Source organism: Nycticebus coucang, chromosome 2 (genome assembly GCF_027406575.1).
Source record: "Nycticebus coucang isolate mNycCou1 chromosome 2, mNycCou1.pri, whole genome shotgun sequence".
In the NCBI taxonomy this organism is placed as follows: Eukaryota; Metazoa; Chordata; class Mammalia; order Primates; family Lorisidae; genus Nycticebus; species Nycticebus coucang.
In genome coordinates, this window is record NC_069781.1 from 95,606,635 (window position 1) to 95,622,408 (window position 15,774).

Here is a 15,774-nt window from a genome sequence, read left to right on the forward strand (position 1 = left end):
TGTTTAATGTGTACCTCTAAGAGAAGAAGTACGATACTCAGGATTTACTTCCCTTAACCATACAACTTGTTCTACATGTCTAAGTATGTGCACACACAGTCTAGCTTCACTTTTGTCACTAACGTATTATCTATTCCATATTATTTTGTCATTATATCCCTATTAACATAGCAATAATGTTTCCCCAAACAAAACATCCCTTTCATTACTGTATTTAAGCCAAGCTAGAAACCCAAGATTCTGAATACACACAGAGGCCAGCTGTCATCTATCTGATTATTCAATATTTGCTATACTTTGTTTAGAATATCACAAATATTGCACTTGGGAAAGAAAATCCTGAAATGTTATTTGCATTGCTTCATTCTTTATTCAGTTTGTACCAAATAACACAATATGAGAACAATTTAAGCCTATGGTATTTAAGCATCGTTTTAGTACTTTTAATATTTTGAACCCCTTAACAAATATTTAGGTCTAAGATAAACATTAAAACAAACAAGAAAAAATAAAAATCCTACCACTGCAGCAGCTTAAAGATACTTAAGAGATCACCCTATCCATTACACCATAAAAGCCTCCCTACCATCATATGTCTGATAAAATCCTGCTGCCTTATTCAATAGGTATAAAAAATGCAAGCACAGCCCAGGTCACTAACCATTAGGCAATTTTTTTTTAACACACAATACAGTATATATGTGACATTTTACTTCGGGGAAGCCTAAAAAATTAATAAAGAATAATCTAAAATGTAATAAAATCTGGGGTAAATTAACTCCAGCAGCCTTCAAAAGATAAGGTTAGAGAAAATAAATGAAAGACATATTTATTTTCCTTTCTACAAATGAGGCACAACAAACGAAGTGTAAAAGCTAGAGATTTATTTTTATTTTGTGATTAATAAACCGTCAAATTGGTTATGACACTATCCCACACCGTATACCATCACTTACTAGTACAAAAGTTTTTAAACCAGACCGAGGCATAAGGCAGAAAGAGCAAAGACACATAAATATCATCCTTAATAATCTCCTTTAGTTATGCCTCCATCCTAACCTTTGTACAAATTTTCCTCCTAGGGAAAAGTGTCAGAACAGTGCATGGACTGGTAGGCAACCTGAACTCTTGACCCTTTTTAATAGCAAGCAACTTGTAGAAGTTATGGAATTCAACTTGTATTTTCCCTTGATTTTATTGGTCTGAACTCATTTTAGATTACTTTAACATTCTAATTTTCTGTAACTGTACACGAGAGAATATAATGACCTAAGAGAATACTGAACCAGAGTCAGCCAAGTATATTACTGACCCCTAAATTATGTTTTAATTGGTCTTAAAGGAATGTACCACCCCAACAGTTTGAGAGTTAAGCAAACAGAACTTCTTTGGGGAGGGAAGAAAAAGCTGTAGAACAGCCAAATGTACTCAACATTGTTAAAACAGCTTTCTTTTTCACCCCTGAAAGATACTTCTTTACTACACTATATGCACAGAAATCCTAACAGAATCTTAATTGCCAGTATTATTTAAAACTGGCCTAATCCAGGATAGATTCTGCTGCCCCACCCCCGTTTCCCTTCTCTGAGGCTCTGAAAGCACAATATTTAACTATTTCTTAGAAGAACTACCAAAACACTTCAGAAACAAGTGGCTCACAAATCATTTAAAATCCATGTACTCCCTGTGCATGAGAAAACAGATAAACCCAAAAAATAGTTCTATTTTTATATGGCAATTAAAAACAACTGAAACATCAAGACACTTTCAGTGAAAGCAACATTTCAATTACAAATTGTAATGCCTGTTAAACTATCTATGGGAGAAGCTGAGAAGTCCTAGGCAAATGCACTTTTGGGTATACTATAGTGTTCCTTCAGTCTGCACAAAGATTAAGGTAATTTACAAGTCAATCTGTGAATGTTGTGACAATGTTACATTATGTTGTCTATACAATTTAATGTGTTCTTAAAGAGATAACCAGAATCAGCTTTTCTACTGTATTTTTTTAAAAAACCTGACTAATCAATACTTCTGCTGGAGATGTGTATCAAAGATGCTATAAGATTTTACATAATTAGAAAATACTCCACTTTAGGAGTATTCCCTTATCTTTACTTTTTTGGTTACAGGTGTTTTTCTCAGATAACCTATAGCAGTATGATTCTAGAAATGTAGTCCCAAATGTGCATACTCTATATTGTATACAAATAAAGCCAAAATTGTCAGTAGTATAAATCTTACAGCATTTTGTTTGCAAAAATACATGCCAAAGTCACAATAAGCAATATTGTACCACAAATTATAGAGCGCAAATGATTTGCTTCTTTTTAATGCTTTTATTCTACATAAATTACTACCACAGGCTAATGTTTAAAAAGCAAATAAATTGGACAGATGCAGGGAAAAAAAATCTGTTCACCCAACTATAAAAGGTGATGTTTTTAAAAAATTACAATAAATGCAGAAGTGTTTGATGCATGCAATAGCCTTAAATGAAAAAGCATTGATTCCCACTGTTCCAGAAAAGAAAAACACAGAAAAACCCACACATCTTACTGCACTCCACCTTAAAATGCATCATATTGGGTTTGTTTATAACAGACAGAATTCCAAGAGTCAAAATGAAATAAAGCAGGTATCTGAAAGTTTTAAGAGCCGTTATCAAAAATAAATTACATTTTTTTCAAGATACAGAAATGCTGCTATGATGGCTGGGAGCCCAGTAACCTTTCAATAGCTGCATTGATATCACCTCCTGTTGCTATTAGCGCTTGCAAGTTTGCCTCACGGTTCAAAAATCCCATTGCACTGAGTTGTTCCAGTTGTTGCTGAAATCTGACTTCTGGATTCTGTAGCTGTTAAAGAAAAAAAAATTAATCAGACTCTCAGGGGAACCAGTACACGTCACACCTAAACAACTTTTCAAAAATTTTAATTGCTTTTTTATAACATATACTGGTTTACTGAGCTTTAAAAGCACTGCCCCCCTCTTGAAATATATCCAACATATTTAAAGGTCCATTAGCACTTAATTCTGTTTTTTGTTTTTTTTTTTTTTTTTGAGACAGAATCTCAAGCTGTTGCCCTGGGAAGAGTGCTGTGATGTCACAGCTCACAGCAACCTCAAACTCCTAGGCTTAAGCCATTCTCTTGCCTCAGCCTGCCGACTAGCTGGGACCACAGGCGCCGGCCACAATTCCCTCCTATTTTTTGGTTGTAGTTGTCATTGCTGTTCCGCAGGCCCCAGGCTGGATTCGAACCCACCAGCTCCAGTGCATGTGGCTGGCACCCTAGCCGCTGAGCTATAGGTGCCAAGCCTAATTTTGTTGTTTAAAGTAGTCTAGTTTTTATCTAAACAACGATGTCAAAAGGCTCACATAATTCTGCTTTGCAAAAAAAAAAAAAAGCTTAATGAACTCCAACCATTATTTTACAGGCTTATCAACACGCAGAAAAACTTAGAAGTTAGAAGTATACAGTTTAGAATTAGATACTTTATTTTGTTTAGCTGCTGACCAGGTAAGTAATTACAAAAGCCAGTGTCGTGTTATAAAATTCTAAGTTCCAATAACGTTTAGGATGTAGGCTCAATTTCTATACTGGCCAGTCAATTCTTAAAGAGTTCCAGGCCCACAAACTATACTCCTAATTCTGACAATTCAGTGGCAGTAAATCTCTCTTCAGAAATGAGGTTAAAAGCATACACACAAACATAACTGACCAACACTAGCAAACCTGATACTAGGGAGGCTTGTAGATTGTTCAACTTATGTAACAATTAATTCTGCCCTATACCTTAATCTTTCTGTCTTATTAATTCCACAAATATTTACCAAGTACCTATCACGAGCTAGAAACTATACTAGGTATTAGGAATACAAATACATGCAAGATAACCTGCCTTGTTTATTATATTTAGTAAGGTTTGAAAACACAAAGCATCTAGTAGACCTTGAAATAGTTTTTTCATTAGAAAGTTTACAAACGGCCAGGCATAGTGGCTCATGCCTGTAATCCTAGTACTTTGGGAAGCCAAAGAAAGAAGCATCATTGGAGCACAGGACTTTGAGATCAGCCTGGGCAACACAGTGAGACTCTGTCTCTATAAAAAATGTTTAAAAACTAGTTTAGGGGCTCGGCGCCTGTAGCTCAGCAGCTAGGGCGCCGGCCACATGCACCGGGGCTGACAGGTTAGAACCCAGCCCAGGCCTGCCAAACAACAACAACAACAACAAAAAATAGCTGGGTGTTGTGGCGGGCATCTATAATCTCAGCTACTTGGGAGGCTGAAGCAGAAGAATCGCTTAAGCCCAAGAGTTTGAGGTTGCTGTGAGCTATGATGCCACAGCACTCTATCAAGGGTGACATAAGTGAGAATCTGTCTCAAAAAAAAAACGTAGTTAGGAATGCGTGGTGACATACACCTGTAGTCCCAGCTACTCTGGAAGATCCCTGGAGCCCAGGAGTTATAGTGAGCTATGATAATATCACTGCGCTCCAGCCCAGAAAGGCACAGTGAGATCCTGTCTTTTAAAAAAAATTTGAAGAGGCCAGGTGCTATAACTCACTCCTGAAATCCTAGCACTCTGAGAGGCTGAGAAAGGTGGATTGCCTGAGCTCATGAGTTCAAAACCAGCCTGAGTCTCTTAAAAATAGCCAGGTGTTGTGGTAGGCACCTGTAGTCCCAGCTACTCAGGAAGCTGAGGCAAGAAGATGGTTTGAGCCCAAGAGTTTGAGGCTGTTGTGGGATAGGACAGCACTCCACCAAGAGAGACAAAGTGAGACTCTGTCTCATAAAAAAAAAAAAAAAGTTTGGGGGAAAACTACTGTAATGGTTTTGAAGTGGCAATCATCTTTTTATAATGACATATTCTTAGTAAAGCCAATAAAGCTTGCAGGTACAAGAACATTATTAGGCATCCTTATTTTTTAGCCATATTTGTGAGGTATGTATAAGTTACTGCAGGAGGTGGTAGTGGGTAGGGTAAGGTAGGTAGGATTTTTTCCAAAGTAAAAAAAAAAAAAAAACAACAACAAATAACCAGAATAGAGTTTGTCCTAGAGTTATCTAGAATAACCAAGTTTCCATTCCTCCCTGATAAACTTTTATGTAGCAAAACCTATTTCTAATGATTTTCTAATAGGAATTCAAAAAAAATTTTTTTAGGGCAACTTCTAAAAGATATGGCATTAGGCAGGTACAATGGCTGACACCTGTAATCCTAGTACTCTGTGAGGCTGAGGCAGGCAGATTGCTTGAGCTCAGGAGTTCAAAACCAACAGCAAGAGTGAGACTCTGTCTTTACTAAAAATAGAAAAACTAGCCAGGTGTGGTGGTGAACGCCTGCACTCCCAGCAGCTCAGAAGACTGAGGAAAGATCACTTGAGCCCAAGAGTTTGAGGTTACTGTGAGTTACAATGACGCCACTACACTCTACCTGGGGCAAGAGAGTGAGACTCTGTCTCCAAAAATAAATAAATAAATAAATAATAATAATAAGGCATTCAGTTGTAGCATGTATTCTCTACAACCTTTGACAATGATAGAGCATCAAAGTCAACAATTTTTATAACACCTGTTTTTAGCTTCAGTATTGTTAAGATTGTACTTTTTATTCCAGGGATCCTCGAACTACGGCCCACGGGCCACATGAGGTAGGTGTGATTGTATTTGTTCCCGTTTTGTTTTTTTACTTCAAAATAAGGTATGTGCAGTGTGCATAGGAATTTGTTCATAGTTTTTTTTAAACTATAGTCCGGCCCTCCAACGGTCTGAGGGACAGTGAACTGGCCCCCCTGTTTAAAAAGTTTGAGGACCCCTGATAAACTTAGGGTTTTAGATCAGCTAATTTTTCCCATTTTTTCTTCTTTTTAGAAATTTCAGTATTTCTAACATTAAGAAATACAAAACTTTTAACAGAAAAGAATTGCTACCTGAGGATTTACGCCAGCAAGCGCCTGTAGCATCTGTTGAATAAATTGCTGGTGTCCAGGTTCAGTGGTTCCTGCTGTGGGGTTCGTGCTTTCACTAGGTGTAGGGTTAGAACCATTGGTTCCTGAAGAGCCTCCAGTGCTTCCTAATGCCCCAAGGCCAGGAGTAAACCTAGGGAAAGCGCAAATGGGTAACAAACCTAAATTCCTGCAAAACTAGAGGTCAGCCTAGGTGGCAAGTCAGTTACATTTTAACATATCAGTTACGTAATCTTCTTAAAATAAGCATTTTTAACTTTAAAAACTGTGACTTAAAAACAACCTCAAGAAAAAAAAAGGCTCAAAGAAGTAGGGCGCCAGCCCCATATGCCAGAGGTGACGGGTTCAAACCCAGCCCCGGCCAAAAACTGCAAAAAAGAAATAAGAAAAAAAAGGCAGATGGTATTTAAATATGAAATTCTCAAAAAAAGTAAGCATTATGCGCTTTATAATCTTCCCCAGATAAGCCTTACCCTGGGATGAGGCCGGGAGCTTCCGTAGCTAATGTCTGCAAACCCTGCTGAATCTGTAACAAAGCCTGCATTGCTCTAGGGTTTGACATTGCTGAGAGTGTATCAGGATTCTGCATCTAAGAATAAAGAAAAGCAGTGGTTACAAGGGAATTAAAATCAATGAAGGTCAATTTTAGTACCTTTGCTATGTTTCTAAAGAGAATCTAAAACCTCTCTCTCAGACATTGGCAACCTGTAATTCTTCCCAAAATAAACACAAGTATCTTCTCTTTGACAGCAAACCCAGAGTGCAAATCATTACTTGACCTCTTTCCAAGTCCATCATGAAGGCCATTTTCATAATGGAAAACAATCAGGAGCTACTCTGGAAGCCACTACCACTCCCCTTCTCCAACAAAGACAGTATTATTTTTAAGAGACAATCTCCAAATGCACAAGTTATATGACATGGTATTATGGTGAAAGCCACATATTCCTCCTGAACAAGTGTTACCTGTTGCTGACGTAACAATTTTACCAATAAGGTACACTCAAAAAAAAAAAACAACAGGTCCAATTTTGAAGTTAATACATGTGTCCTGAGCTTAGCTTTACTACTTCCAAATACACACCAACTGACTGACCAAAAAAGATAAGCTTACATCATTACAATAAATCAAGGACACTAACCTTAGAAAATGGTTTACAGACCAGAGAATCATTTGCATAATACATAAAGCCCTAGAACTACCAGTTGCAAAAACACCAAGACTGACTTCTCTTTTATCTTTTTAAATAATAAAATACCATAGCAATCTCAAGTACTTTTTTATAATATAACTTTCCTTACATGACAACACTGACAATTTTAATCTTACTAATTCCGAGTTTGAGGAAATAAGATCTACCCCCTTGGAAAACAGGCGTTCTATCGATTTGGAAGAAATTAAAACATTACAAAGAAAACAAATCTATAAAACAGGATAGGGTAGCTCTTTCCTGTTACTCGAAATTAGTTAAACCATAAAGCGTAACATGACACAAGGAAGCACTTCAAAGTTAGTACAGTGAAAGGAAATGGTTTATGGTATTAACAAAGCATTCAAAATCCTAAGTCCTCAAAAACAAAAATAAAATGTTCTTGCCTCAAAATTTATGTTTAAGAAACATAAGCAAAAGGTCAGCAGTGAAATGGGGCTCATTTAAAATCAAGTTGAACTCTCTACTGATTGACAGTATTATCAGTCTCCATTCTATGTTTTACTATCAGCCAGAAGAGCAAGGAAATGTTTACCATCAAACTTTTTCAAGCAAATCATTACCGAAGATAGCTAGCATCTTTTCTTACTCACTTGTTGGAGGAAAGTTGGGAGCTGTTGTCTCATTTGTTCTTGAAGCTGAGGATTTCCAGCAAATAGGGGATTATTCAGCATCATCTATGGGGCAAGTGTTCAAACAATTTTAACTGGAAATATCTGAAACAAGTAATGTACCTTGTTTAATATTCTACCTTCCCCCAGTGCCTAAGCTGGCACCTGAAAGAGAGGAAGATAGAACATAAATAAAAAAGGAAAAGGGGAGATACTGTCCACAAAAGGGATCTCCAGAAAAAAACAAAACAAGGCATCTTCTCTCTAAGATGGTTATTATGATAGTGACAAGTAATGTCCTAAAAAATAGAAGCAATCATTTTCTTAGTCTTTTCCATGAGCAAAGGTGAATATCAGCCCTTGAAAAAAAAAAAAAAAAAAGGGAAAAACTGACATTCATGAAGATACATTTTCTGCTACACGGACATAAACATCAATACATGAAACTATATACACCGCTTGCTGAGAAACCTCAACACACAAGTGGCAAGCACAAAGATCCAGATCTGGAACCACTCTATCTACCTGCCTACTACAAAACAGCTAATATTAGGTCCAAAAAAATAACACTCCAAAACGGCAACCAACTTGCCAGAGAAATGGAGCTGCTAGGTGAAAATAGCCCAGACTAGCACCAATAGTCCTCTGGGGAAAGTGTTAAAATACTTTAAGACCTGAAAGATGTAAATCCATTTGAGAACACCAAGCAAGATTAGCATCTGGATTTCACCTCACTACCAACAGAGAGGAGAAAAGTGGTATATCTCCTAACCTTCAAATAGGTGTTAAGAACTGAAAAGTCAGGGCCATTATTAACATGATGCTGTATACCTGAAAATAAGATTACAATATACAATCAGCATAACCAGCAACTAATAAATTCTCATAGCTTTCAGAAAGAGAGAGATTTTATATTATTTTCCCTAGAGTTAAAAGTCAACTAACAATGATTTACTGATAGCCTATTTTCCTGGCCAAAGTCTAGGGGAGGAAATGATACATGCCTTCACATAGCCACATTTAAGAGAAATCACACGTAAATACCAGTAGAGAGAAGTCCACCGCCCCACTTTTAAAAAGTCCCATCTATTGTAGCAAAGTAGATCCTTTAATGTCAAAAACCAAACAGAATAAAAGTTAAGCTTTTCAAGAAAATACAGTATTTATTTCAAAGTGACCAATAAATTCATAGTAAATATATTAATGCCCAAAGTCGTCAAACCTGATTCTTTATTGGCTCCAGTCAAGTATTTCTTTATTATGAACACATTAATGAGGTTATCACATTTACTGTTCAGCATTTACATCATTTAAACTCATCTACAAAAAGTATACCATCTAAAACTTACTCATTCTTTCTCAGAAAATCGTATCATTTAATTAGGGTAGTTCTCCTAACTTACCTGACTGCTTATACACATATCACAATCCAGTTTTTAAACTCAAGACTTAAAAAGAAAACTTTAAAGTCAAAAGCAGAAAAGAGAAACGACACACACTTTAATCTGATAGTAAGAGTACATTGTAAATATTTCCGAATTGTAATAATAGACGTCTGTATCTAGCATTCTTTGTCAACATTTTGCTTTACAGTAAAAAAAAAAAAAACAGTATGTGAAAGTGCGCAAGTCACTTTATAAATGTAAATTTGTAATCATAAATGGGTAGGAATGTGCTTGTAAAAGTCAAATTTTAAAAAGATGCACATTATTAATTAGCCACATATACACTTAAAAATATACAAATAGGAAACTCACCATACACATTTTCTGTATTTAAAACAAATGTAAAAATTTTAGCTTCATCCATTCTCAAAAAAATGGCTCTAGGTTATAATAAGGTGAGATATTTAATACTAGTAACTCTGGTAATTTTCATGAAAATAAAACTGTCATAAAATGTACCTACGGTATACAAAAATTTAAATACAAAAATTATCCTAATTTTTTTATTTCCAATTCCACAAATTTTATGAGGAAAGAAGTTGTAATTGAGAATTATGTATCAGATATCTGCTATACACTTGAATCAAATGTCCTAGAATTTAGAAAACAGAAACTATTTCAACTGAAATAATGGTTTCAGTTAATAAGTGGTAATTATAAAACCTTTTAAAAGTTAAGAAACTATGAAATTAACTATAAAAAGTATCTCAAATTCCTAACCATCTACAGAAGCCATTTTTAGTAGAAAGCAAATATAAACTTGAGATGACTAAGGCTTACTTCGTATTCTCCAGGATTTCTCAAGCCCAATGGTGCAGACAATACATCAGAATTACTTAGGAACTTTGGGGGTAGGGGGAATCCAATGCAATTATATAAAAATCTGTAAGTATGGGGCCCAGCCCATCAGTACTATTTTAAAAACTCTCCAAAGTAATCCTGAAGCCAGTGTTGGTAACAGTTAATTTTCTTAGTTATGGTCTCGTTAGAAACAAACTGGAAAATGAATGAATGAATAAAGGACCAGTTTGCTATCTTGGGGCAAAGGATCTATAATATAGAAAGAATGAGAACAATGTTCCCACAAATCCCTTTTTGCCTTTGATTCCAGGCTATGTTACGAATGCCATTTTGAGGATGACTATTATAATCTGAGTGATCTACTAAATAAAAGATTTCAAATTTATTAACACTGTTGTCATAGGAAGGTCTGACAACTAAGTTCACGAACTTGCCACTGTGTGCTTATGGCTGGTGGCAGCAGCACTCTACAAACCACTTGGTATGGTTTCATAACCTAGATACATCAGTGTCTCACAGCTGTGCTTGTGTGAACGTATGGTGGTGTCTTGCTGAGTGCTATGGAGTGTGCTGCTATCTTGCTGAGTGGTGTTCACTATTGTGTGTTTTTGTGTGCTCTATGATGACATCTCTGAAGGTCAGAGAAAAAAAAGTTTCAAAATTGCTTGAAGGGTGGGCTAGGAGCTGGCACTGGTGCATGGCTTCCCAAGGGAAATATTTTGAAGACAACCAATGAGGTGTGTAGCGATAGTCAGCAAGAAGGTGTGTAGCCTTTTTTCTAGGATGAATTCACTAACTTAATTGTCAGACTCTATATGTAGATACAAAGTAAACATGCATTATTTTCAACTCAAGGAATGGCAGAGATGAAAATATTGTTGACTTTGATGACATTGATGAAACACATTGACTTTTAATTATATATTCAATAGACTGTCCAAAAAACTGGATATGCAGTTTACTCTTTTTCTCTATGTGCCAAAATCACAATTATTGGATTAGGTTATTTTAATTCACACTGCATAGTCCTTTAAACACAACTACAAACTCACCTGGGCAGCAAGGTCAGGATTCTGGCTTAGTGACTGCATCATGCTTCTCATGTAGGGGGCAGACAACATGTTTTGCATAAGTTGAGGATTTTCAGTTATTTGTTGCAACAAGCTCTGCATTCCCGGTGTGTTGAACATACTAGCTGAAAGTTTATTTTTAAAGAAAGACATTTTATTAAGAAAATAATAAACAAAAGTTAAAGCTTTAAAATATAATATACACTGTGTTTAATTTTAGCAAGTGCAGATGAGTACACGCATTATTCTATCAAGGAAAATTTTAAAACTAAGTTGATCTTCAAAAGTATATGCCCAACATAACACAGTAAAAGATGTCTTATGCTTTTTAAACATTCTGGCTATATCTACAGTAAAATCACATCTCATGGAAGGGCTAAGTTCGAAAGTCAATTTAAGATATGGTCAAAATTACTACAGAAAAATTCCATAAAGTGAAGAACTCTGAGCCAACTTTTCCTCCAGGATTGCAAATGATGGCCTAATTAGAATCAGATTCACCAGTCAATATGACCATTCTCCTATAAGGACACTTCACATCTATGGGCAACAAAAGATGCAAGTCTTTTCTCTCACTTTTGCTGTACTGGCACTCAATGAGGGAAAGTGTGGGAGAAAATATAGCACAGTGACTAAGAACAGTGTCTGGAGCCAGATCAACTGAGTTCAAATCTAACCTAGGTTAATAACCATGGACAAGTTATTTAGCTTCTTCATACTTCAGTTTACCCACTTGTAAAACACAGAAAATATAGTATCTACTTCACAGCATAGTTGTAACAAATTACTTAATATGTACAGCACTTACTAAGAGCTAGTTTTGATTATTATGATTTTTCTTGTCTTTTTTTTTTTTTTTTTTTTTGCCAAGGGCTATAGCTGAACTTAAGTGAATTCAATGTGTGATGACTCAACTATATACAAATTTTCACTGAAAACTAAGTAATCTGCTTAACTTACACGTAGATCCTCAACTAGTCACTAGATAAACTCATATAGTCTCAAGCTTACTATGTTAACTCATAATAAAAATGAGTTAACTCATTAGCTGAGTTATATTATATTATCATAATAATGAGCTTTTTCATTCCCTTTCTGCCTTTATTCTAGGCCATGTAGTTTTATCATCCTTAAAACACTTCACTCTTCCCACTTATCTATCTACTTTATTATAATTCTACTGTTGGTAATTCTGTTTCTCTTATTTTCATATATTGTAAGTTATAATTAGTTTTTTCCACATCCTGATGTCTAAGAATACAGACATACCTTGGCTCCAAACCACCACAATGACATGCATATTACAATAAAGCAGGTCCTACAAATATTTTGGTTTCCCAATACATATAAAAGTTAGGTTTATACTATAGTCCATTAAGTATGCCACAGCATTACATATAAAAAATGTAAATACCCTTACTTTTAAAATACTTTATTGCTAAAATTTCTAACAAGCATCTTAGCCTTCAGCAAGTCAATCTTTTTCCTGGTGGCTGTGGCAAATTCTTAAAAGGGTTTAAGTTTGGCACATATACTGACTCTTTCACAAAAAAAAGAAGATTTCTATGCTCTTTTGACAGCATTTCATCCACAGTAGAACTTGTAAAACAAAGTCAATGTTTTGTTTTGGCACTTCAATTGTGCCACTGCTATCAACTAAGTTTATGTAATATTCTAAATCTTTTCTTGTCATTTGAACATGTTCACATCATCTTCACCAGGAATATAATCCATCCAAGAAACCACTTTCTTTGTCCATCCATTAGAAGCAACTCTTCAACCTTTCAAGTTTTGTGACATTGCAGCAATTGATTCTAGTTCTCTTGTCCACCATATTTGCAGTTCCCTCCTCCACTGAAGCCTTGAACTCCTCTAAACACATCCACAATGGTTGAAATAAACTTCTTTCAAACTCCTGTTGACATTTTTATGTCCTCTCATAAATAATATTCTTAATGGCATTTAAAGTCGTGAATCCTTTTCAGAAAGTTTTCAACTTACTTTACTTTTCTTAGATCCATCAAACACTTAAGTTGCTATAACCTTACAAAAATGCTTTTTCCCCTGAGTAATAGGTCTCAACAATAGGCTTAAAATATTCAGTAAACTATCCTGAAAACACACGTGCTGTTATTGGGCTCTGTTGCACCCTAGAGGAAAGGTGAAGTAGATTTAGCACTATTCTTAAGGACCCTGAAGTTTTTAGAATTGTAAATGAGTACTGGCTTCAACTTTATGACAGCAGCTGCATCAGCCCCTAACAATAGTCAACCCATCCTTTGAACCCTTGAAGCCAGGCGCTGTCTTCTCTTCAGCCAGATGGCATCTTCTTCCAACAGAAGGCTGTTTCAGTGATAATGAAAATCTATTGTTTAGTATAGCTGCCTTCATCAATTATCTTGGCTAGATCTTCTGGAAAACGTGCTGCAACTTCTAAGTCAGCACTTGGCTGCTTCACCCTGCACTTTCTATTTTATGAAGATGGCTTCCCTCCTTAAACTTCACGAACTTTGCGGACTTCAAACTTTTCTTCTGCAGCTTCCTTTATTCTCTCAGCTTTCATACAATCCTATCTTGGCTTTTGACATGCCTTCCCACAAAGCTTAATCATTTCTAACTTTTATTTTAAGTGAGAGATGGCAAGACTCTTTATTTGAACACTTACAGTCCATTGTAAGTTCCTTAACTGGCCTAATTTCAGTATTTTTGTGTCTTAGAGAGAGACACACAGAGGAAAGAGCCAGTCAGTGGAAAGTCAGAACATATGCATTTATGTTTTGTCTGCTTAAAAGAAAAGTTTGCCATCTTAAATGAATGTGATTTGTAGTGCTCCCAAACAATTACAACATCAAAGATAACTAATCACTGATTGCCACAATATATAATAATAAAGGTTCAGAATATTGCAAAAATTACCAAAATGTGACAGAAACACAAAGCGAGCACATGCTTGTTAAAAAAAAAAAAAAGACACTGATAAGACTTATGTGACATAGTTTGCCACAAACTGTCAATCTATAAAAATCACAGTATCTGCAAAGCACAGGAAAGTGAAATACAACAAAATGAAATTATGTCTGTATTCTAAGACAGGCTAGAAACCTATAGTCTGCAGGACAAATCTGGCCTACATCATGTTTTTTGTACAGCCCACAATGTAAAATATTTTGTGAAATATAAAACTATCTGAGATTCAAATTTTAGTGTCTATAAATACCACTTTATTAGAAGTCATGCTTTCATTTATTGTGTACTTTTAGAAAAGCAGAACAGAGTATCCAAAACAGACTACTTATAGTGTTGTCACTGCTTCATACTGCTACAACATGTAGCATGGGTATTTTATTACCAATACATATTGATCATGTCAGAACAACTACAAAAAAAAATGGAAGAACTATGGATGTTGTGCTTTTAAAGCACAGTGAAATATAAATTGTTTTATTAAATAAGATGGCAAAACATTACATCTATTATCCAATGAAACTAAAAGAATACAATATGCATGAACACTGCTAGACTACGCACTCATCACAATATTCTCCACCCATAGGAAAGCGATGGTTAGAAAAATTACAAAATTTAAAATGAAGTATCTCATCACAGCCACATTTCTCCATAAAAATAGAAAAATGAGGCTACAACCCAAGTTAAATTCCCCAGTGGCATGGTTACCCAATCAAATGTTGGTTAATTAACAGTAATTAAATCTCGACTGCAGCAGCCAAATAAATTTGTCCAAAGAAAATAAACTTGTTTTAGTCTATCAGCCTTTTACAGAGAACAAATTTTTTCTCAAAACAGTTTAGGACACCAGGAACAACACCAATATTCAATTAAAAATCAATGTAAATGATTTTGCATAGTATTCCTCAGTTCCTGATGAGTTGACAGATGTTACTGATTACTCAGTTCTTATTATTTGAGGTGACTGAAAACTAGCCCGTATAAACAATCTGAATAGAACAACTAAGGCAAGACTATTTTTTTTTTTTTGTAGAGACAAGAGTCTCACTTTATGGCCCTCTGTAGAGTGCCGTGGCGTCACACAGCTCACAGCAACCTCCAACTCCTGGGCTTAAGCGATTCTCTTGCCTCAGCCTCCCGAGCAGCTGGGACAAGACTATTTTCAAAGAAGTTAAGAAATTAACTGGGTACAACCTGAAATAGAATATGCTAAATTATGCTACCTCTGATGGTGGCAGAAATGTGGAGAATTAAAAGGATTCAGTTGAACAAATTTACAAAGGTTATAAAAAAATTACTGTTTTATTCATCAGCAGTGCATTCATACACACTCTGTGGAAAATATTTTAATCTATCATGTTACTGAACCAGGAATACCAATGATGAACATCATTCACTCTTGTGAGCTTAACCATAGTCAATTCTACAAATTTTTGTTGAAAACAGCTCAATATCCTGACATACTTAACCACCCAGCAGCTTGGTGGCTCACCAGAGTTTCACTGCATTACAAGTTCACGTCTAAGATTAAAAACTTTGTAAAGAAGAACCACCACCTAACCAATATTACCAAATACTGAATGATTTAGAAATTAGTTTTTGATACAAACTTGGTAATGTTTCTCAATGAATTCAACCCAAAATTACAAAGCAAACAGCACTTATGTGTGAAACTCAAACTGTAGTAAAGTGATTT

General features: G+C 35.5%; 1 protein-coding gene across 2 annotated transcripts in view; it reads right to left on the reverse strand.

Moving 5' to 3' along the window:
* Positions 1–864: 864 nt before the first annotated feature.
* Positions 865–15,774, reverse strand: part of UBQLN1 (ubiquilin 1) — a 54,530-nt gene continuing 39,620 nt past the window's right edge. Inside the window, exons 7-11 of one of the 2 annotated variants that reach the window (XM_053576417.1) lie at positions 11,094–11,236; positions 7,778–7,861; positions 6,447–6,562; positions 5,938–6,106; positions 865–2,858 (exon numbers count right to left, since the gene is read on the reverse strand). In XM_053576417.1, the coding sequence (XP_053432392.1) occupies positions 2,706–2,858; positions 5,938–6,106; positions 6,447–6,562; positions 7,778–7,861; positions 11,094–11,236 (665 nt within the window). In that variant the 3' untranslated portion in view covers positions 865–2,705. The remainder of the gene's footprint in view (positions 2,859–5,937; positions 6,107–6,446; positions 6,563–7,777; positions 7,862–11,093; positions 11,237–15,774) is intronic. The other variant, XM_053576426.1, reaches the window with a different exon arrangement.